The 22,118-nt window shown below is 33.5% G+C and overlaps 2 protein-coding genes across 2 annotated transcripts; one reads left to right on the top strand and one right to left on the bottom strand.

Annotated features, from left to right (window-relative positions):
- Positions 1 to 1,747: 1,747 nt before the first annotated feature.
- On the bottom strand, positions 1,748 to 4,418 carry LOC127859792 (uncharacterized protein KIAA1958-like). Its single transcript, XM_052397297.1, has 2 exons — positions 3,532 to 4,418; positions 1,748 to 2,795 (listed from the first exon to the last, which is right to left on the bottom strand). The coding sequence occupies exons 1-2, from the start codon at positions 4,110 to 4,112 to the stop codon at positions 1,748 to 1,750; spliced, it is 1,629 nt and encodes a 542-aa protein (XP_052253257.1). The 5' UTR covers positions 4,113 to 4,418.
- Positions 4,419 to 15,531: 11,113 nt separating this feature from the next.
- Positions 15,532 to 21,542, top strand: LOC127860436 (uncharacterized). The gene is made up of 8 exons (XM_052398517.1): positions 15,532 to 15,614; positions 15,915 to 15,926; positions 18,311 to 18,721; positions 19,161 to 19,317; positions 19,611 to 19,802; positions 19,892 to 19,986; positions 20,249 to 20,362; positions 20,634 to 21,542. The coding sequence occupies exons 2-8, from the start codon at positions 15,918 to 15,920 to the stop codon at positions 20,685 to 20,687; spliced, it is 1,032 nt and encodes a 343-aa protein (XP_052254477.1). The 5' UTR covers positions 15,532 to 15,614; positions 15,915 to 15,917; the 3' UTR covers positions 20,688 to 21,542.
- Positions 21,543 to 22,118: the final 576 nt, after the last annotated feature.

Here is a 22,118-nt window from a genome sequence, read left to right on the forward strand (position 1 = left end):
CACCATCAAGGCGAGACTGCACCGTAAGCAGCGACCCGGATGCCTCTATTAGACTGGAAAGTTTCATTAAAAATTGCGTAAACAATCCGTAATTGAGTGTTTGCATTTAAACAGATGTTCTATCACTGGAAACGCGTGTTCTCGATCTTGGATGCAAACGGTATGTCCGGCACCAGGCGCGATAAGATTGTTTTTCATTAAAAGGGTGATGTTTTTACTAATTAATGCCATAGCCACACGCTAACCACATGTGGGCTGAAATGGTACAAGGAGGGCTGGTTGATGTGATTTCATGCGACAAATTCGTTTAGTCAGTTTGTTTGATCATTTTAGTTGATTAATATTCATGTTACAAATGTATTTCTTTATGAAGGATAAGTAAAACCTGGGCTTTATTTCCGCATGTTTCTTCTTAATAAGACTAACTATGTTGGCGATTTTTACGTTTAATATATTATTATAGTAAAGTGATGTTTCAACCTATAATAATACAATCAGTACAATAATATAATGTAAAAACTGTAAGTGTAATTTTATAAATCAGGTTATACAATCAAGCCTCCAAGATCAATGATATCTTCAGGAAAATATAAGTCCACATCATCTCACAGTACTGACAAAATCCCCCAAGGTCTTCCAACTCTGAAGGTCGTCCAACTCTGAAGGTCGTCCAACTCTGAAAGTCGCCCAACTATGAAGGTCGTCTTTCTCTGAAGGTCGTCCAACTCTGAAGGTCGTCTTTCTCTGAAGGTCGTCCAACTCTGGAGGTGTTCCAACTCTGTAGGTGGTCAAACTCTGAGGGTCGTCCAACTCTGAAGTTCGTCCAACTCTGGAGGTCGTCCAACTCTGAAGGTCGTCCAACATTGAAGGTGGTCCCACTATGAAGGTGGTCCAACTCTGAAGGTGGTCCAACTCTGAAAGTCCTCCAAGTATGAAGGTCGTCTAAATCTGAAGGTCGTCCAACTCTGAAGGTGGTCCAACTCTGAAGGTGGTCCAACTCTGAAGGTGGTCCAACTCTGAAGGTCGTCCAAATCTGAAGGTCGTCATGATATGACCTGTGTGCGCGCGGGTTCATTAATGCGTGAGTGTAGTTTCTTTTCGTTCAGCTAACATGATGTGTTTAACAGAACAGAACAGAACCTATAATACATTTTCTTACATGTACTCCTTATAAATAAATGATTAACTTATTTGTATAATCAGTATTCATGTTTCGGTAATTTGGAAATCATTTATATAAATAGAATTAAATAAATCGTACAAACACGTCACTTTTGTTTATTAAAATGTCTTAGGTACTAAACATGTTTCGGCCATGGCCTTCATCAGTAGCACATCAATACATACGGAATATTACGCTAGTCAATTGTTCCAAGAGTTTGTATTCAGTCGAGTGGATGGTGTGATGACGTATCACACGAGAGGCGGAGCCTCGAGTGTGATGCGAAATAGCACAAGCCACGAGACTGAATACAAACTCTTGGAACAATTGACTAGCGTAATATTCCATTTATTATATACAGCAACTAACGAAAACACTTAACAATTGTATTTTTTGCTTTAACAAAACATACAACACAATGATACAAACGGAACGCCGTAGTTTATATAACACGCGCATGAATACAGTTTATGCAAATTAGTCTAACGTGTACACATTTGAACAGGGGACACACAGGTTTTAATCTTCGCGTGTTGAAAGCACATGTTGTTGGATTTACCAGCTGGATTTATAATTCAACAACAGTTAATCGCTGTCACTTTCTACTATGCATATTCTCTTGCGTTTCTTCGATGGAGAGTGTGCATAGTAGTTGTTGATGGTTACGTTACACCGGAATAATTGTGCACCTTGGAGATTTGTGTTATCGTGGGAATCATCAATGGCGGCGTTGGATGTGTTTTTGTTGCTGCTTGACATAGATGTGTTTCGCACCGATGCCGGGATGACAGAACCATAGGTAGGCCTAGGGTTAAGTTGCATAATTTGTTGTTGGTCAGGATTTTCTGATAATATGTCGGACATGGCTGCTTGCATTTCGAGAGAAGCCTTTGCGTAATTGTTAACACTTTGCACATGTTTGTGTCCAGTTAGCTGTTGAATTGTTGTTGGAGCAACCCCATTATGCAAGAGAGTCGTACAGGTTGTTTTTCGGGCACTGTGATTTGTCTTCCGACCTGTGAGATCGCCCCTCTCGGCCATCGTTCTCATTATTGACCTCAAGGAGTTTTCACCCATGGGCTGACATTTATACCACTTGTTGGACCCATCATGTCGACTATAGTTTATACACAAGTAGAAAGGGGCATCATCACGCAGAGCTTCTTTCGGTCTGTGATGAGCAAACTCCTTGTACGCTTCAACAGGGCATGAATCTTTGTTGGTATGTGCAAACTGCTTAGGTGGAAAGGCCCTTTGATCCGACTTGGTTTCCGATGTACGTGTTTTGGTCAACCGTTCATTGTATTCAAGGTATTCTCTTCCTTGATCAGTTTTTTTCAGTTTGATGTCGCCCCATCTAAGGTTGTGACTTTCGGTTCCACCACGAATGCCGAACAATGTTGAATTATTTAGCCAAACTTGATTCAACAGCTGTCTTGGGCTTTGAAGTCCAATTACTGCTTTTTGTTTTAAAATCCCTCTTTCTTCAGAGGTAATGGCTTCAGCAGCATGGGGCCTGTTTCCTTTTCCTTTTTGCTTCAGTTCCTTTCTTTTGGAAGCCAAAACCTTTCGAGAAGTTTCAAACTCTCTGTGATCCAAAATGCTGTGGGAATATTTATTTTCCCTTAAATATCTGGAAAAAATCACATTTAAACAATTGATTTTCATTCTTTTATTTTTTAAACTTGACCCATGTACAGAATTATTTGATTTTTTTTTTAACTGGTTATAATTTGAAAATTATGGGCATTATTTACATTTTGTTCAAGATATTATTTTTTTTAAACCGTTAATATCATTGTGCGGTTAATATTCAATTTACATATTGTTTTGTTTAATAACTTTTATACATTTATTTGCCACTTAATTAAATTTTATTTTCATAGATGTGTGCAATAACCAATCAGGTTAACGTAACAACTATAAAGCATAATTACACAGCTATAACATTTCATGCTGTTTAAATATTTTAATTTAATCACTTTATGTTGGATGTAGTAAATTAACTCAACAGCAAGGTCGACATGTTTTAATGTTTTATGGATAGGGTGTCCGTCTAGCCACTGGGAGGTGATGGGTTCGATCACCATCGTGCAAGCGTTCTTAAGATCTCTCACAAAGACACATAGTAATGGTTCTAAGCCCAGAAAATGGACTCGAGAGTGTTTATATAAGCCTTAGGCTTTCGATGGACTCAAGCTTAAATATATAGGTTAAAACTATCTCTACAGCAGTGAGTAATACAGTACTACAACAACATCGCATGATCATCACTGAAATACTATTTCGATTCAATGTTGATTGTTTATACACTGAGCACTTTATTCTACTATGTTTTTGGTGTATAAATATGAATTTCTTTTACAAACCGGTCAATGCCTCGATGGTAGCTTGTGAGTGTGTCAGGCTCATACTCAGACCCGTCGGCTTTACGAATGGACAGGAGGAATGAACCTATATAGTTGTCAAGTTCAGTGGTCATGATGTCACAGACAGATCTTGTTTCATTGCGTGGTGGTTCTGATAGCCAGCGTTGGAAATGGCGCATACATAATTCAGTTTTGCGGCTAGTGTTCACATTTTTCATACTTTGAACAAAATTTGTCTTTTCATCTTCTGTTACATGTACAAATGTTGGTTGTTTACGTGTTTCACCTTGAGCATGACTATTTAAATTCATCTGTTCCATTTGATTTCTTTGGTCTTGTGAACTTAAATCTATATTTTGATGCAGATCAGACTTACTTTCATTGGGCAGCTGGACACCTGCTTCTAAAAGAGTGGACACTGCACTTGTTTCAGTATTTTCAGTGCTACTGACATTTTCATTCTCTCCAGAATTATGAACAGCCGTTTCAAATAGTTCATTTTCAAAAAAACTATCGTCAATTAAGTCAAATAAACCGATCGATGACCATTCCGCTATGTCCATGGTCGAAAATTCGGCCATATTTACTCTCTGGTCAAACTGCAGACGACGTATCTAATAATACTACACAGGGGGCTTTCCTATTTTCGCTACGCGTAGTGTGACGTCATTAAATGGGTCGAAGATTTAACAAGGGGGGTTTCCTATATTCGGTGCGCATAATGTGACGTCATTAAATGGGTCAAAAAAGTAGTCCGGCTTCTAAAAATAGTAGTATGGTAATACGGAATTGGAAACAGCGAGTAGCGTAATACGGGATTTTTTATTTCAACGATTGATACAACCTGTATTTTGTTAAAAGCATTCAACAGGTATATAATAAAAACAAATACAAAGGAGGTGACGTCAACGTCATACAATTACGTAACGTCGTTGAGCGGAAATATATATATATAGTACATTGTATTACATAATACATAATACAATGATGGATCAGTGGTGATACAACAGTCTATTAGTAATAATATAATTTATTTAAAAAAACAACAACATAGTAATAGACAAACATCAACTGTATATGTTAATTATGTTTATGTTCTATATGCCATAAAGCAGTTTATTATTTAGACTGTTAGGAATCATAGTTTTTAATTTATGTATCCAATATGTTTTTTTAGAAACCATTTGTATAACATATAGGGGGACATAGTGTTCACAAACACATCTTGTTTTTATGTTATGTCGTGCTGTTTGTAACTTCATGTATTGTATAGGCAATGGGTCACTTGCCTTAAATAAAACAATGTTCAGAAACATCTCAAGGGTAATTCTTGTAACTGTTAGCTAGCGTTATGAGATTAAGGACAATACATAAACTACTACACTAAATATAACGAGAACGCCGACGGCGTTTAAAGTCAATTGGCACGATACAGGGGAGTTTCTATGAAATAAATGTTAAAGGAACAGTTGAGTGAATGAAAATCTAAAAGATTTTTTTTATAGAATAAGTACACATACATGACAAACAAGAAGTGGTGAAATATTACAAGCCATCCCATATCAATCGGAAAATAAGACGTATGTATCAATGGAGCTTTTTGTTTTGCGAGCAAGTAAATGCCCGAATGTTAATGTTATTTTTGATTGGCGAGACGTTCATTTATTCTATTGTTTCAATTAACATTATCATTTCATCATTACTATTTACGAGACAGAACGACCTTTTCATGATCGGCAGCTACGGTCAAAGTTTTTTCTTTGTTTTTCTTGTTGTGTTTCTATTTATTTTACTATTATATTCGCTTCATTTTCTTGTTAGCACGGAACAATTCGTGGTTGTTGTTGTGTTGTTGTTGTCATATTTACCGACTACGTTACATACGCAAAATATTACATACACGCTATATTTTGGAGCACAAGTTTTGAAGTTTTTAATTCTAAATCCAATTAAAAAAAATTGTAGATTAATATAAAAATGCTGTAATTAGACCCCCTAAATCGCAACGTAAATGTTTGCCGTCACAAAGTTTAACGGTATTACAGCCCTGAAAAAAACTCGACAGTCTTCTGCAGAAACAAGACAATCATTAGCCCGTTTAAAGTAACGTACCCCATTAATAAATACATTGAAAACGTATGTTATCTTAAAATCAAAAACGTCGAGATTCACTTTGTAAAAACACGTAACTGAGTATGCAATGAAATGTTAAGAACATAATTATTGGAATTTTTTGGAATGATGGCGTAATATATAAAACATGTGGAACTAGGATAATTTAATCAAATTCTCGTTCCCACCCACGTTTTAAAGGCATTGTAAACAGATTTTTGTATTTTTTCAAATGCCATTGGATATGATTGCTTTAAAATATTTAATGCTTTTTATAGACTTAACTAATTTTAATAGTTAGAAAAAAAGGTGAACAAATAACTGCCGTCGCCGGTATCCGAACCAGTGTCGTCAGTATCCTTAAGCGCATACGCTACCACTTGCCAGGTATAATGGGCTATTATCAGTGCTGAAGCTGGGTGGCCTTTTATCACTGTACTGTTTGTAAATGTAAATAGGGTCCCTATTTCCTAATTGTGGGGAGGAAAACATCTTAGGATGAATTTTTCTGGCATCTGATGCATTTGCTCCAATGCGGGTCTTAGTCTGCCGTTCATTGAACTCCAGAAATTCATTTCCTGAAGCATCTGTCTTGAGTTTGACATCACCCCATCTTAAAAAATGTGTATAATAATCGGAAGTTGTTTCATTATATTTCAGTAAGTATTCAGGACGGTTCATGTAAAATTCAAAATGTATGAGGTTAAACAAATGATTAATTTGGCTTAATACGGGATTAAAGATATGCATTCCCCAAAATTTATCAAGTTTTAGACTCTCGTTTTTAGCACTGAAAGTCTGTCATTTAATAATTTAGCTAACCTTAAATGGTACTGCTCATGGGTTCCTCGTAGGCCAAAATGCAGGGAGTTGTTTAACCAAATGGTATTCAGGAGTGATTTTGGCGTTGTTGCACCCAAAATGTTGTCTGTGTAGAGTTTTTGTATTTCTTCGTCAGATAATGCAGCAATAATTAAATCATTATGTAATGCATATGGCATTGGTTTTTATTGTGAAGTGTGTTAATATTATATTTTTACTAATTCTTTATTGTTGGTTTGATTTGTTTGGTCTGTTTATAATAAGTGCTGAACTTTTCACATAACCTTTGACCTTTAATGTTTGCATATGAAGGCGTGACAAAAAAAAGTAGTCCGGTTGTTACATGACGTCATCAGCATGTACTTATTCATTCTTAATATTTGGAAAATACGTTTTTTTCTGTTTTTGTTGCTGTTGGTGGATTAAATGTAATACCTCTTGGTATCAAATTGTTTGTTTTGATAAATCTGATTCAGTTTTACAATAAAACAAAACATATTAATTAAGTCTTAGTAGCCTCCACACATGACTGATATATGAACTTCCTGTTGACCGTGATATAAAAAAAGCTATCAGGCAACAGGATATCAAGCAGATATCAATGTAGTGGTATGATAAATTTCGATAGTTGTATGTAGGTGATTTTCCTGTGTTAAGAGATACCTATCTTGTTTATTTATAATATATCTTTTTTTTTGTCAAAATGATGAAAGATGTTGTTTTATGACATATTGATAGTGTTTAAGTGATTTGGCCACGCGCCCAGCACCTGTGGTTTGGTAGTTGTTCTTTGTGAAACTTTATGAAGAAAAACTAAGCGAAACGGAACTTAAACAAGAAAAACATGCTATGGCTCTTAGAAAAAACAATCTTAAAATATACGGCATAGCTTTCTCTGAAAATGAAACCGCTTCTCAAATAGAACAAAAACTTCGTAATTATTTTTCGACCGAATTAGGGTTGAATCAGGATGAACCACTATTGGACTACGCATATAGACTTGCAAACAAAAAAGATAGTCCTGTATTGGCTAGATTTTGTGCGTTAACAAGTCGCGACGCAGTGTTAAATGCTTTTCGACAAAAGCGCAAACAGGGGCACGAAACCGGTAGGGTAGTGGAAGATCTACCGGAAAGGATCGTAAAAGCGCGCACCGGACAAAATGTATCCGTTTGTGCAACAGTGCATATCAGAGAACAAATCCGCGAGATTTAAGTTGGACAAACTTATAGTTGACGGCGATACTTTCGTGTTCAACGTCAACACTAAAATGCCCATTTTAGTTCCTAAATAGGGGTCCGGCCGAAGCCCAAACTGCAGTGTAAATGTAAATAGGTGTACATATATTAAAATATGCTCATTAAACATTCAAGGTCTGAAGAAATACGAAAATGATGTACTGTTTGATAAATTTTGTAAATCGTTCGATATAATCGCTTTTTATGAAACCTGGTAGAGAAGTGCAGATGAATTTAATCAATTTTTAAGTGGCTATACGTGTTACTCAAATATGAGGTTTTGTGGAAATAAGCGAGGCTCTGGGGCGTCACAGTTTGTGTGCGGGATACGTTTAGTCAGCACTTTAAGCAAATATACGACAAATTTGATGATTGTGTAATATTAAATGTATCGAAAGAGTTTCTATGCCTTATGCAGGATGTAATCTTGTACTTTACATACATTGCCCCAGAGAGATCACCAATTTACGAAGACATAACCACAAATGGCATTGCAAGTCTGCAGGATAAACTTCTTGGCATTGTATCAGACTTCCCATCAGCACACTTAGTAGTAGCCGGGGACCTGAACGCAAGGATAAGTGACAAACTAGACTATATACCAAACGATGACGTCAATTATATATTCGGTGAAACTGCATATCCAAGTGACACGTTCTGTACGCCACGGAGAACGTTAAAGACGTTACGCTAAATAGGTTTGGTGTTGCTCTCTGTGAACTTTGCTCCGTTTTTGACATTCATGCATTAAACGGACGATCAGATGGTGACAAATTAGGCGAATTCACATGTACTGCAAACGGCGGGAAAAGTGTAGTTGACTATATATTGTTCCCAACATCGCTTTTTGAGCATGTTAGTCACTGTGTGGTTGGGAGCGAAGACTTTTCGGATCACTTTCCGTTAAAACTGCATTTTAAGTGTAACAGCAAAAATACGCACCCAGTTGATTATTCAAACCTAAAAACTGCACACCATTTTAAATGGAATAAATGCTGTCGTGAAACGTTTATAGAACTTTTCGAAACGCATTATACCGCCTTTGAACGGCTGCCACCAAACGGAAACGCTTTTGCCAAATTAAACGCATTCATGAATGTTTTTGAACAGGAAGGCGCGTGTATGAAGAAGAAACGTTGCGGCCCGCATAACAGATCAAATAATGTTTCTCAACCTGAATGGTGGGACACAGAATGTTCGAATCTTAAATACGAGAAGTATCGAGCTTTAAGGAAGTTCCGTACGACAAACACAAGTGGTGACTTCGAACAATATAAATTAAACAGAAATAAGTTTAAGCAAACGTGTAACACAAAAAAAGATCAGAGTTACAGCGATCGCAACGTGAACAGTTATGTAACAATAGCGCCAATCCAATTCTGGGATCAATTAAAAAAGGCTAATATAAGTAGAAACGATTCGAGTGATTTGATTTCTGGTGATGATTGGTATAATTATTTCCGTAAATTATTTGACAATGCGGAAATGGATGATGGTGACCATATCGACACACTTCCTGAGCTAGCAAGGGAGATAAATGCCGATTATTTAAACCTAGATATAACGGGTGAAGAGATCTGCAAGAGCTTAAAAGATCTAAAAAGCAATACTGCAGCAGGTTACGATGGTCTCTGTATATATAACGAGGAATTGAACTCCAATTCAACCGAAAACTGGGTGCATTGCTTTGAACAGCAATAACTTCATCAATTGTGCAGCGATTTGCATGCACGTGGTCTTATTCAAAGCAGAAATGAATTGCCTTTCTGGCAATGTACATATCTTGCAATATGTTTACAAATGCTGTGTCAAATGTTAAGACGTAACACGAAACACAACTCGCGTGACCTACTAGTTCGATCAGACCCGATCGAAGACTGAAATCTTCACGGAGTTAAGGGCATTATTTCCTGCAAAGTTCAGGTACCATAATTCAATAAAACGTATGAAAAAACATTCTTACCGCTCTTGCCGCTACATTATGCATCAAAACTAAGTGTCCATTATTTTCGGTAAACGACAATTTTGTTAAGTTTGTTGCCGGTTCTTTTGAGAAATGTTTTTTTTTCTGTTTTCTTGTGCTTACATTCTGATTTTAACAAGACAATATAATGCGTTTTAGCTGCTGTTCTTGAAACTCGGATATTCGCTCATTTTAAGTGGTCCTGTGCACTTTAAAAAAAAGAGATGTATGACTCCATACTGAAACACAATTCAGCTTCTTTCCAGAAATTACTCAGACATTATTTATGCGCTTGAATGGTGTCCATTTTTTTTAGCGGCCACAATATATCCATTTTACATCGTACAATATATAAGTTAAATAAACTCAACAAGGATAAATAATAATTAATGTAAACATTTAATGTCAGTTGCATTTGATACAAATATAAATATCTGAATCAAGCTTCTAAAATTAAGACATTAAGTAGCACATAATTTCGTGTTATCTTTAGTGTCAGAATTTTGCGATACATAAATGTGGCTAGGGTATAATAAGGGTATACTTATTTAAATAAAAGCTGTCAATTACAAAGTGCAAACACACCAAAACGACTTTGTTTACAACTACAGTTACCAGCGAAAAACTGAAAATTAAACAGGCAAATATAAATTATCTAAGCCATTAGATGATATAGATACATAATTATGAAGCTGAATTTTAAACTTTCACTTTCCCTAGATTGTCTGATCAGAACATGATTCATTTAATCGTAAGTGTTTCAATTGGGATTAAAAACTAAATGTTGGAACAACTGACACCAGCGGTTTCAAAGCAGAGTTTTAAATGTTATTTACTATAGTCTTTATAAATCATGTGACCCCTGGTGCATGATTTGAACAAACCCAAGGTGATTGAAGACCACCTTCATCTTGACACCAGCTCTAAATGCATCCATCGTTTGTGTGACACACACGGGAACCTATGTTAATCATATTCTCGGTCATACCACGAATACTACTTTTGACACACATACAATTTATATATAAATTGTGTGGAGTTTATACATTGTATGGAGTCTGAGGAGTCACTTAGCTGATCATCTTGGCACACTTGTAATGTTAGGACATCTGAAAATGTATTTCCCTGAATTGATTTTTTTGAAGGCATATTTCACATAAACTATGTAGCCCTTTATTTTTTCAAATGCAAATCCATGCAAAAAAAATATAGGACTGTTAAAAAACAACGTGTTCAATAACGGTTCATAAATATGTTAAAACACTGTTTATTATCTCATTCAAGAACTGTGCATAAACACGTTCAAGAAAGATTCATGAACAAGTTCAAAAACGAATAAAAATGACAAATGGCTATTCAAAAAGTCAAAACAATCTTATCAACTTAAAGTTCATGAATCAAAAGTCCATTAACATTTAGTTAATTTCATAAATGATACTGGTCATACAAGACACAGTAAATGAACTGTGTATTTAATTAAGTACAGTTCAGGGTATTTTTAGAAATTTTCTGTAAATCTTGCCAAATACTTGGCATTAAATATTTTCAATAAAACAAACTTGTAACAGTGTAACATGTAGGGTCAAATTTGTGTTGCCCTTTTAAACATTGTGACCAAAGAAAAAATTGACTCAAAATAAACAATAACTAATCTATTTTCGAAATATGTAAATTTTTATTAAATAACAAAACAGCTTAACAATGTTAATAAATAGCATCTTATAATTCATAGTCATATAAGAACTCATTATCCTCTCAGTTAAATGGTTTAACTCTTATGGATTTTAATTTTCATTTTTTAATTTCTTTACAGGTCATTAACTTAATGTTTATGATTTTGTTGAATCTTGACATCCAAAGGTTGAGTTCATGAATTGTTCATGAACTGACTATGATGTTAATGAATAGTTCATGAACAGCCATTGAATCTTTCTCGGGGGCAAAAACAGTTATTGGCAAAATTTACAAGTACAAACATTAATTTTAAAATTAAGTATTTGTGACAACTACTTGAAGATTATTTAATTATAAGTACAAGACATTTCAAAATTGTTCACTGAATAGGATTACTGTACTTGTAATTTGATTCCATTCCAAGCATGGTGCTATTTTTCATGAATGTAATGAGTATAAAACTTGTAATGAAAGCATTCAACGGGTTTCAATTGAAATTGCCTGACATGACAATTACGCAAATAGTTATAAAAGGCAAATATTTATTTAAGGCAAATATTTAATTTAGAAAATATTTAACGCAGATCATTACGTTGGACTGGATATAACCGTATTCAACCATTCTGAAATATCCTATTGATAGTTTTGACATCGTGTAGATAATCAAATTGTGTGATTATTACGAAACATGTGGTTGTTTGATGAGACCGTCATTTCCCATAATTATATTCTTTTGGAAGGTCGAATCCAGTTTTGAGCTATTGAAAGCTTTGTTTACAGATTTCAAACATAAATGCACCATAGAATAATTTAAAATTTGTTATTTGCACGCAACCTTGTCAAATAATTTATTCAACTCAAACGATCGAATGTTTTGCAAATCGCATACTTAAGAGAATATATAAATACATCTCCAATTGTTCTGGTACCACATAAATAATATTATTTATTAAAGTGACATGAATACAATTGAGATAAGATGAGTGACGTCCCATGGGGCCACTTATATTCATAGAGAGCGCTTAGATGTCAATAGTCGCAAACGGATCGCGAAACAATGTCCGGGACTATTGTATGAGAATCCCGTCTTTTAAGTACATGTATGTCTTCTGGTAAAGCGAGTGTCTCGATATTGTTTATTTGTGTGCACCGAGATACATTCCTTGCGTGTCAAATTGGATTTTAAGTGCCAACATGGTTTATCTGCAACGTGGGGAGCTGTACGTTGGTCTCGGGTCGAGCCGTACTTACAACATAAAATGGGAACCTAATTATATTCTATTAACTTATTGCAATATCGGATTCAAAGATCGCATAAAAACTAAAGACCTTTTTTTACATAATTGTGTAACTTTAAGCCTGGTCGCAAAACAAGTATTGATAGCATATTTTTAATTCAAAGAATGGCGATGCTCTTGTGACAAAAGCTTAGATTATAATTGTCAGATCACGATACTTCAAACATATAATATTACAATAATAATAATAATCAATTATAAAACATCCCTGCATTTAAGCCATGACATGATTGCAACAAAAATATTGTGGATAACAAAAAATATAACATTTCGTTACGCTTTACACGTTAAGTGATGTAAATAAAGTATCATAATTGCAAAACATATTTTATTGTATTTATATAAGAAAAACACATTTTTCTATAATTTACGATGAACGTTAACGTTACTCATGACCATAGATCTATGAAATTATAAAAAGACAAGATGCATGAAGGCTCCGAATTTTAAATTTGAGAAGGTATTGTAAATACGTAAATCCGGTTTGTTGTATGTTTATTTTAATATCTATCTTATTTCTTTAAAATCAGTACTCATCAGTAAATGCACGGCTGTTAATTGCAATCGGGTACTTTGTCTACGTTGGTTCTTATTTTCTGAGCAGTATTTAATTCGTGATTTGTGGATAGGAGTAGAAAGCGAGACGCGACAAAAACCCATTCAGCTATCAGTACGCTTTTACCCAAATTCATTACACAGGACCTAAAATTAAATAGTATTCAATACGAAGGTTACGGTTTAGGGGTGTCTCAACCTGATGACTTATGAAGAACTAACAAAAATATGACTAATTGTAGTTGTGATTGTTATGTAAGCACCAACTGATTTAACGGAAATTAATAAAAAAAATAAATGTAAATAAAGTTTTGGATCGATTTAGGCATGACCGATCCTTTCCGAATTTCAGACATAAAAATATTCATATTTCACATATGCTGGTATTTTGTTTAATGCTTTCTCGTATGTTTATACTCGAGTTAACGAGTATGAAGCGCTACTAGCCTGTATTTTTTTTAATTTTCAATAACATCATATCTTTGTATTGCAACAAGATAGCATGCTGTGTTCGATGCGTTTGTTCTATACAAATATTCACAATGATTATGCCATCGTATATTTGAAAGCAAAACTATTATAAATACTATACTTATTATTACACGAACCCATATAAGGTAAAGTTCCATAGTTCGTTGGTATCAACATGTAGATTTGAAATTATAAATGTATGTACCGGGGTTAATATGTTAAAGAAGCCTTAACTATAAAAATTCTATTATAAAGACCACTAAATGACCTAATAGTTTTCGTTACTTCCCATGAAAAAAGTCTATGTATCACTTTTCAGTCATCGATACTATGTGAACAATGGATTTTCTGTGTTTGTATTTTTTTGGTTAAAATTACATCATATGTATATACAATTACCAATTAAATATAATAGTTTATCCTTACTTCCTTTACAATTCGTATGTTCCTTTTTTTTAAATCGTTGTTTTGTCTGTCCTTTTTTAATTTCATTGAATTAACAAATGGTCTGTTTATATAAATATAATATTATATCATTGAATGATATTTGGTTACCATTGTTAAATTTTAACATCTGACATTACTTTATTTATAAGTGTACATGTATGCATTAAAGGCGATGTATGTATGTATAAGTCTAAATAAACTGTCTTTTCTGTTCTGTTCCGGTTATAAATCTTAAGCTAACCATTTACTAAGTTTTAAAAGTCGAAGACCTACATTTTATTTCTCAAGTTTGAAATTTGAAGTTAAAAAAGTGCAAATGCGTGTCAATTTGTTTGTAAATTTTCATCCCTATTTTTGAGAAACGCGCGGCAGAAGTTAAATGTTGACGTACACAAAGAGACCATTACTCCGTTATTTAAAAAATATCATAACTTAGATATAGAGGTGGGGACATTCACTTGCTGGTTAAACAAGTTTTAAAGTGTATGCCATTGAGTTACGCGCAACACAAGATTAAACAGCTACCTTTTGTTAAAATGACACAACTCCGTTTGACGAAAACATCTAAAATAAAATATAAAGGTGTGCAAGTTCACATTATGGTACGTATGTTTATAGTTTTAGCCCTCTAGCAGTTACACTTGTTAAGTTACGTGCGACTTTCAAATCTGACAGAAGCACGGACTAACACATGCATATCTATAGTCATGCCCCCGTCAACAACACTATCATTATTTACACGAGAATTTAAAATTGGTTAATACAATGATTACACAATACAGTTTTAGTTCTCCATCATATACAAGTAAATGTGTCGGTGTCTTCGTACTGTTTAAATGATTTGGTAGTTATGGATTTTATTGAAGTCAACAACAATAAATTTAACAATAAAATAAACATATGTAGTAAGATGTACCATATTATTTTTTTAAATAACGCGAATATATACGATTTTAGTAATATTTTGTTCATATCAGGTAAAGCGTTGTTAATTTAAAAAACTTAATTAGGTGCTGCGGTATTAGAAAAAAAAAGAAAAAAGATTTATATAATATGGCGTATAATATCTTATGTCACGTCTAAAACTGCCCCAATGACATGGTCACTATTGAAAAATCCTCAGTATTTTGAAGGTACATTAAAAACGAGTAAACATTCTGGTATAGGCGCAAATTTGTAAACAATATTTGATTAATGTCATCATTTTTAGACAGTTAATGCACTTTATTTGACATTATTCGTTATATTCATGTATAAGTTAAGGAAATAAAGTGCTGACGTTAAAATCGTATGCACTCGCTTTGACTGTGCGAATTAGAATTCTACCTACCTTCCGATAAAAGAGATCGTGTAAGTTTAACGGATTTTAGCCGTTAACATAGTCCAGTTTGATAGCAGTTGCTTGTTTCCAATACACGCTTAAAGTATTTGTTTGACATTTTTCGTGCGCGAATAAACGAGGGTGGTTTCATTTGGATAGGATTTATTCTTAAACTCATTCAGGTAGGCCATAGAGACACTGAACGCGTAAATACAATATAATAACATATTGCTTAATTCGGCAGCATTACGCATTATTTGACAACTTCGGGATGAATTTGTAAAAATGCATTGAAAATAATGTAAAAATTAAATAAATTGGTACACAATTTATTCTTTAAACACCAACAATTTATTTAGACTTCTGTACCGTTTAATTAGAATTAAACAGTTATTTATTTAAGGAATTTGTATACATTTATGAGTTTTTGTCACATGCCACTAGTTAATTTATATTATAATCACGTTTTGTTTCGTTTTCAGGAAATGGATGTTGTAAGTAGTATTGTGAATTAACTGACTACAAGCGTTTTCATTGATAATGTCATTGCGTATTAAATATAAGTAGAAGGACCGCTTTGCTTTTCAGTCTTGTATACTTATTAATGCATTTATTCGTTTCAATCACACTTTTTTCGTACACTTATGTTTTTTATAAACATAAAACGACTTTAATTTCAACCTATAATCGGACTACTTTGATAATGTATAGAAATCTTAAACGCTTCCTTGTATTAAGGGGTGTTGCGGCAGTTTATTTAACCGAGGATATATTTATAGCAACACCGATGATGCTATTATCGCAACTCAATATTTTTATTATCAGTATCATCAGAAATGACCGAGTTAGTTCATAATACAAATGTCAGTGGTTTGATCCCAGGTGGGGTTAACTTTTTTGTTAACTTTTTTTTCTTTCTTTAATTTCATTCTTGTTTTATACTGGAGCTCTTTAGTCCTGTTGTTTACCTTTATCATTTTATTGCATTTAATCACAAACTTCAAAACATGCCGAAATCTCTGAACACGTCCATGTAAGTTATTAATGATTAAGGTCGTGTTTGATACTGTATGGTCTTATATTTGTGATTAAATATTGTTTTTGTCTTTTTGTAAGCTGTTGTGATCCCAGTTAAAAGTGCAAACAATTTCTAATTTTTATGCATATTTCTAACAATCTATGTACCGGTACTTGGGTTGTGCCTAATTGCTGTATTTTATGAAATTTGACGTAGACGGTAGGGATTGTTAAACCAAAAAATCTCTTTTAAAAGTGCGGTGACTCCCCCTTTTTTATTTGTGTTTTAGGACGACAATACGTAGATGAATACTTTTGAGCAGTTTCGCAGAATTCTATTAGAGAGATTTTTTTTAAATTCCATTTATGTGGTTACAATAGTAAAAAATGACGTTTTTTTGGGTGACATACACATTATAAAAAATGAATTTCTTAACATTTAACTTGTGTACTCCATTTTATTGCTAGTGTGTGGTTTAATTAAATGGTATATGATGTATCTTAGCTTATATAATATCTACATTATGCCACTTGCATAGGTTATTTATTATGTTTACGCAATTAGAGATTCTTCAATTTTATTGAATAAGTACATGTTATCTAATGGTGAATAAAATCAAAACGAGGCCGGTGACCCTATGTTTTTATTTCATTTTTCATATAGTATTTGTATATATATCTTAATATAAATTTTGGACAAAATCTATTTGATGAAAAAAAATCAGCAAAACTGCAGCAACACCCCTTAATTCAATAAATAGGTAGCTTGATAGCTGCATTGTAAATAATTTGAAATTTTTGATTTTTTTTGTCTGGTCTCGTATTGATCAGTTGCATTTAACACAGCTTTTCCGTCAACTATGGTTCACGATGTCTCTGGACTGCAATCTTTTTTACAGATCAAAGTCGGTTGCAACGATTAAAAATATCTTGATAACATATAAAATGTAATATTCATTTCTTGCTTACGCATTTACAAAAATGGATTCGTTTGCTAATCTACAATATTAACATTGCATACGCTTTTCGACTTATGAAAACAAGTTATTCGAAGTGTGTATGCTCTTGTGTAAATAGGAAAATACGTTTCCAGAAAAATATCTAATTTTGGCAAAATTGTAATGCCGCAACCATGGTTTCTGCCACTGTATGCATTCAGACGTGTAGTATTTTCGTAAGCGATGTTTGTTGTTCCAATTTTCGAATACGGACAGATTCATCATTTAGTTGCTTAAAGGCATGCACAATCTGAAAAACAAGTACATGTGTAATTAAAATATATATTATATGAAATGTTACCTTTTGCCTTTTCTATAATTTGACCTTATGTTCGACTGTTATTTGAAAAGTGATATAATTGTTAATGTATTTAAGTCCAATGTGTCAAACGTCATGTTAACAAACTGATCTTTGCCCTTTAAGACAATACTTGCTTACATTTTACTCTAAAATATGCAAACGTACACGTTAAACAATGTCTGCAGGTTTTCATTCTCTAAGCTTGGAATACTTTTCTAAATCTATCGGCGTTTCCATCTCCCGCTTTACAAACAATGATATGCAATTCGTATAACTGTAAATGTAGGTCAATATTCATAATAGTTAGAGACGCAAATCTGTTTATTGTGAAAACATAATATTATTGCAAATATCAGCGCTGTTTTCTCATACTGAATTAATTTGACTTTCTTAACACACAAACAGAGTCTTTTAATTTATGCCATAAATAATGCCTATAAGAAACTGTGAGTATTTTTCACGAGGAATTCGAACAACTATATGACAACCATATATATCTCGTGCACACAGCCCCGTTACCGATTTCTTGCTATGCTTTTACCAACTCACCTGTCTTTTAAAGCAACTGTTTGAAATCCCCGGCAAACTGCTGTCCCTATCAGAGACTTTGTCAGCGGATACCGAAATAAAAGGATACGTCAGCACTGTGGTCACTGATGCAAATGACTCAGTTCAGTCGTTTAATGACATGATGAACAGTGAATACCAAGAGCTCAGCAAACAAACATACCTTTTTTGCAATACAGATGATATATTGTTAGTGAATTGGGAAGAACTAAAGCACGCTGTTACAAATATGCTGAATGCCGTAAAAGCTTTCATGGACAAAATCAAATCTTCAGAAAAGCGTATACACTCATACATTAAACAATGTCGAGCAAGCGCAGTAGAAAAGGGACCGCAGGTCGATCTGCTTCGATCCAGCAAGGATTATATGGAAATGAAAATTCCCGAATTACAACGCATCATTGAGGTGACTATAACATGTATTTGATTCTTGTTCAAGCTTTACTTGAATGACTTACATGACTTTCCAAGTGGGTATTCCGCGAAGTGTTATGAACCATTACATTTTCGCGTAGCATAAATGCGATAATATATATTTTATTTTTGCTAAGTGATACATGGTACATAACACTGTTTAGGTATCAACCTCAACATGTATGTTAGATCACATTTAGACTACAGAGGATCACGGGTACCTTTACTTCAAATCTTTTCAAATAACGAATGATGTAAATAAACGCATAAGGTTTTGATCGTTTTCTTTAATGTACTATTCTGTTTATTCCATTGCATATTGAGTGATGTATTAATTAATATGTGTAATATTGATAACGGCATATATTATGTTCGTATTATACATCTATCTCATAATCTTAATGTGTATTTCATGTATATCATGTCTTCAGACGTTGAAAAACGAAGAAAGACAATATGACGAAGAAGCCCGCCGATTTGACCGACGGGCTTCTAAACTCGAGGACGAGGAAGAAGAAAGAACTGAAGCCGGCGTTTGGAGCTTTGAGGCGTTCACATTGGGAAGTCTCCTTTTCGCACGTTTTACACGTAAAGCTATTTCACCTTTATGTAGACCATTGTTTATGGACGGACACTTTTTGTAACTAAATGACATTAAAACTTCAATATTCATATCGCGTATAGTGTACACAACTACAGAAAATAGGTAAATAAAACTGCCCAAAATGTCATGTATTTTTTTATTAACTACAACAATGTGACCTTTTCATAAACAAATTATGTATAACCATTACCTTTTACGTGCAATTTAAACAGCCATTGTACATTCATTATATGCGAGGTTTGTGTTTGTGCATCAGTTTGTTATTTTGTGTTCTCAGTTGGAGGCAGCCTGGTTGTTTGTACAGCTGGTGGCCTTCTTGCGGGACTGAATTTGGCGAAAGCTAAAGATTGTCGTACGGCAGCAAAGAGATATAGCAATATGGCAAAAGAAAAAAGTAAAACCGCTGATATCATTACTGAAAGCAAGATGACTACTGAAAAGGAAATAAAGACATTAGAAAATGACATAGGTAAGTGACAATTTTTTTTATTCAGTTCTGATAATATCCATTTGTAAAATACAGAATGGCGTAACCTATATATAACTTAACATTCACAGATGCACTTATTAAAGATGCAAACACACTCGCCGAAATAACAGCTGAAATGTTTAAGTTTATAGATGTGCTTGCACAAATAGAAAGTGCATTTCAGGTAAGTCAATTATTTTACTATCATAAACATGATTTTTTTCTACGAAATACAATTTCATCGTATCCAATGTATACGCTTGATCATGTTAAAGAAAGAGATAATGCATGCACAAATGTATTTGTGTTTAAAATGTGTGTAATTATTTTGTTGAAAGTAAATGGAAATATTTTACTTTTTACATATTTTATGAGCATAAATAACGTGCGAAAAACTTGTGTGTGCATTTAACACTGTTTATATTATTTTGTTGGTTACTAAACAGGATGAGGAACTTGCCCTGGAAGACGCAATTTTGTATTCCTCATCATTTCGTTTGAACCAGATAGTGTTTCGCAACATGCCAGAGGGATGTCAAATCAAGTTTGAAGATTTAAAAGTATATGTATTACATTATTGTTTTAATTTATAACGTCGCACTGTAAATATGCTGGAATCATATTAAATTATAACATAACAGGCAATGTTTAAGCATAGTCTTGTAAATAATGCATACGAATTAATGTTATTTTCAAGACTAGTAAATTATAGGATTTAGCTAAATCAATCGTCAATGATTAGCACTGCTATTGTATACTTACTATTGTTATAAACATCATTAGTTGCATAAAGGGTATGTCTTAACAAATTTTCAACTCTAACTATTTTAGATGAGATTGGAGAATACAAGAACTGTTCTTCAACAATATGGCATTGTCCCTTAAAAAGACTCAGAATAGCGTCTACATACGCCTTTATTTCTTTTATACTTTTTACCCGACATTATAGTAACATGGAGTCATCAAAAGCTTTCTGTTTTATTGATATTTATTGAAAATGTTCTTTTTATTTTACATTCACTAAAAGACATTCTACACCAATAAGATATTCAACGTTGTCGCATAAGACTCGTAGATAAGGAATTTAAATTTCAATTAAAATGTAACATCTTGACGTATTTATTTATGTTATACATTAAAACGATCTTGTTAATGTATCGATTCGAATGTTATTTTCGTGTGGTTCAGGTAGTGTTCCCTTTGTTATTAGATTTTTGTAATATCGAAACTGTAAGTCAGTGAATTGAATTTTATTTATTCGCGGCCATATCAATAGGCCTTACATTTATGAACTTGAACAAGTTATAGTTTAATAAAACATGTTGCAGCGCAACCTCATGCTTAATCACAATCCCCAATTACAGGTTTAAATGAATATATTATTCTACAATAAAGAATGTTATTGTTAAATATACCATATGCCTCATGTAATAACCTGAAATTAAACTTATACATAACTGGGTAGACAATAAATAATGTGTTATCATGATGGTTGTTTACCGTTCTCTATGTTTTATTGCCGAATAGATGTAAGCTGTATTTATTTCCTTGCAAATAATGTTGCATTTTTTGTCAAAATTTCTGTTTGTAGACAACAATTAAATGTAATCGATAGGTAATTGACTTCTAATACATAGTGCTTAAATGTTTCAACAACGGATCTTCTTTTTGTAGTTTCCTTGCATTACTTCTTTATTTATTGATGTTGCATATCTAAATGGTTACTTTTGTTGTTGTTGTTGTTCTTGTTGTTGTTTTTCTGTCTTTATTTTGTTTTGCTATTGATCTTTTTCTTTTGTTACTTACCATTACGAAATATTGCTGATCTTAATGTATCTGTATTTACCTTTATTTACCATATGTTCTATGCATAATGTCGTCGTTGTCTTTGTATCTAAACTTTGACTTCTTTTTGTAACCACAAAGTCTTGTAGTAGTTTCACCAGACTATTGCTAATTTGGGACGTCTAGTATTTTCCTGTATCTTTTATATAACCTTCACATTCGTTTGCTGTAAAATGATATCCTTTTATAATCGCTTGAAACAGCTAAGTAGCTGATTAAACTCCAAATATCACCTTCCCCCCTCACTCATTTCTTATATTTTTTCTCTCACGGATTGCCCAAATTTCATGAAACTGTGTAATTACACAATTTATATATGCTCACCTGTTGTCAAGATACATGTATATTCATTGTATTATGAAACCTGTGAATCATAAAAAAGATTTGTTCTGTTCTGTATTTAAAGACAATTATCATACCGTTTAGGACACGACGACAACGCTACCAGACGACTCCGATAGCTCTTCAAAG

Source organism: Dreissena polymorpha, chromosome 15, assembly GCF_020536995.1.
Source record: "Dreissena polymorpha isolate Duluth1 chromosome 15, UMN_Dpol_1.0, whole genome shotgun sequence".
NCBI classification, from domain to species: domain Eukaryota; kingdom Metazoa; phylum Mollusca; class Bivalvia; order Myida; family Dreissenidae; genus Dreissena; species Dreissena polymorpha.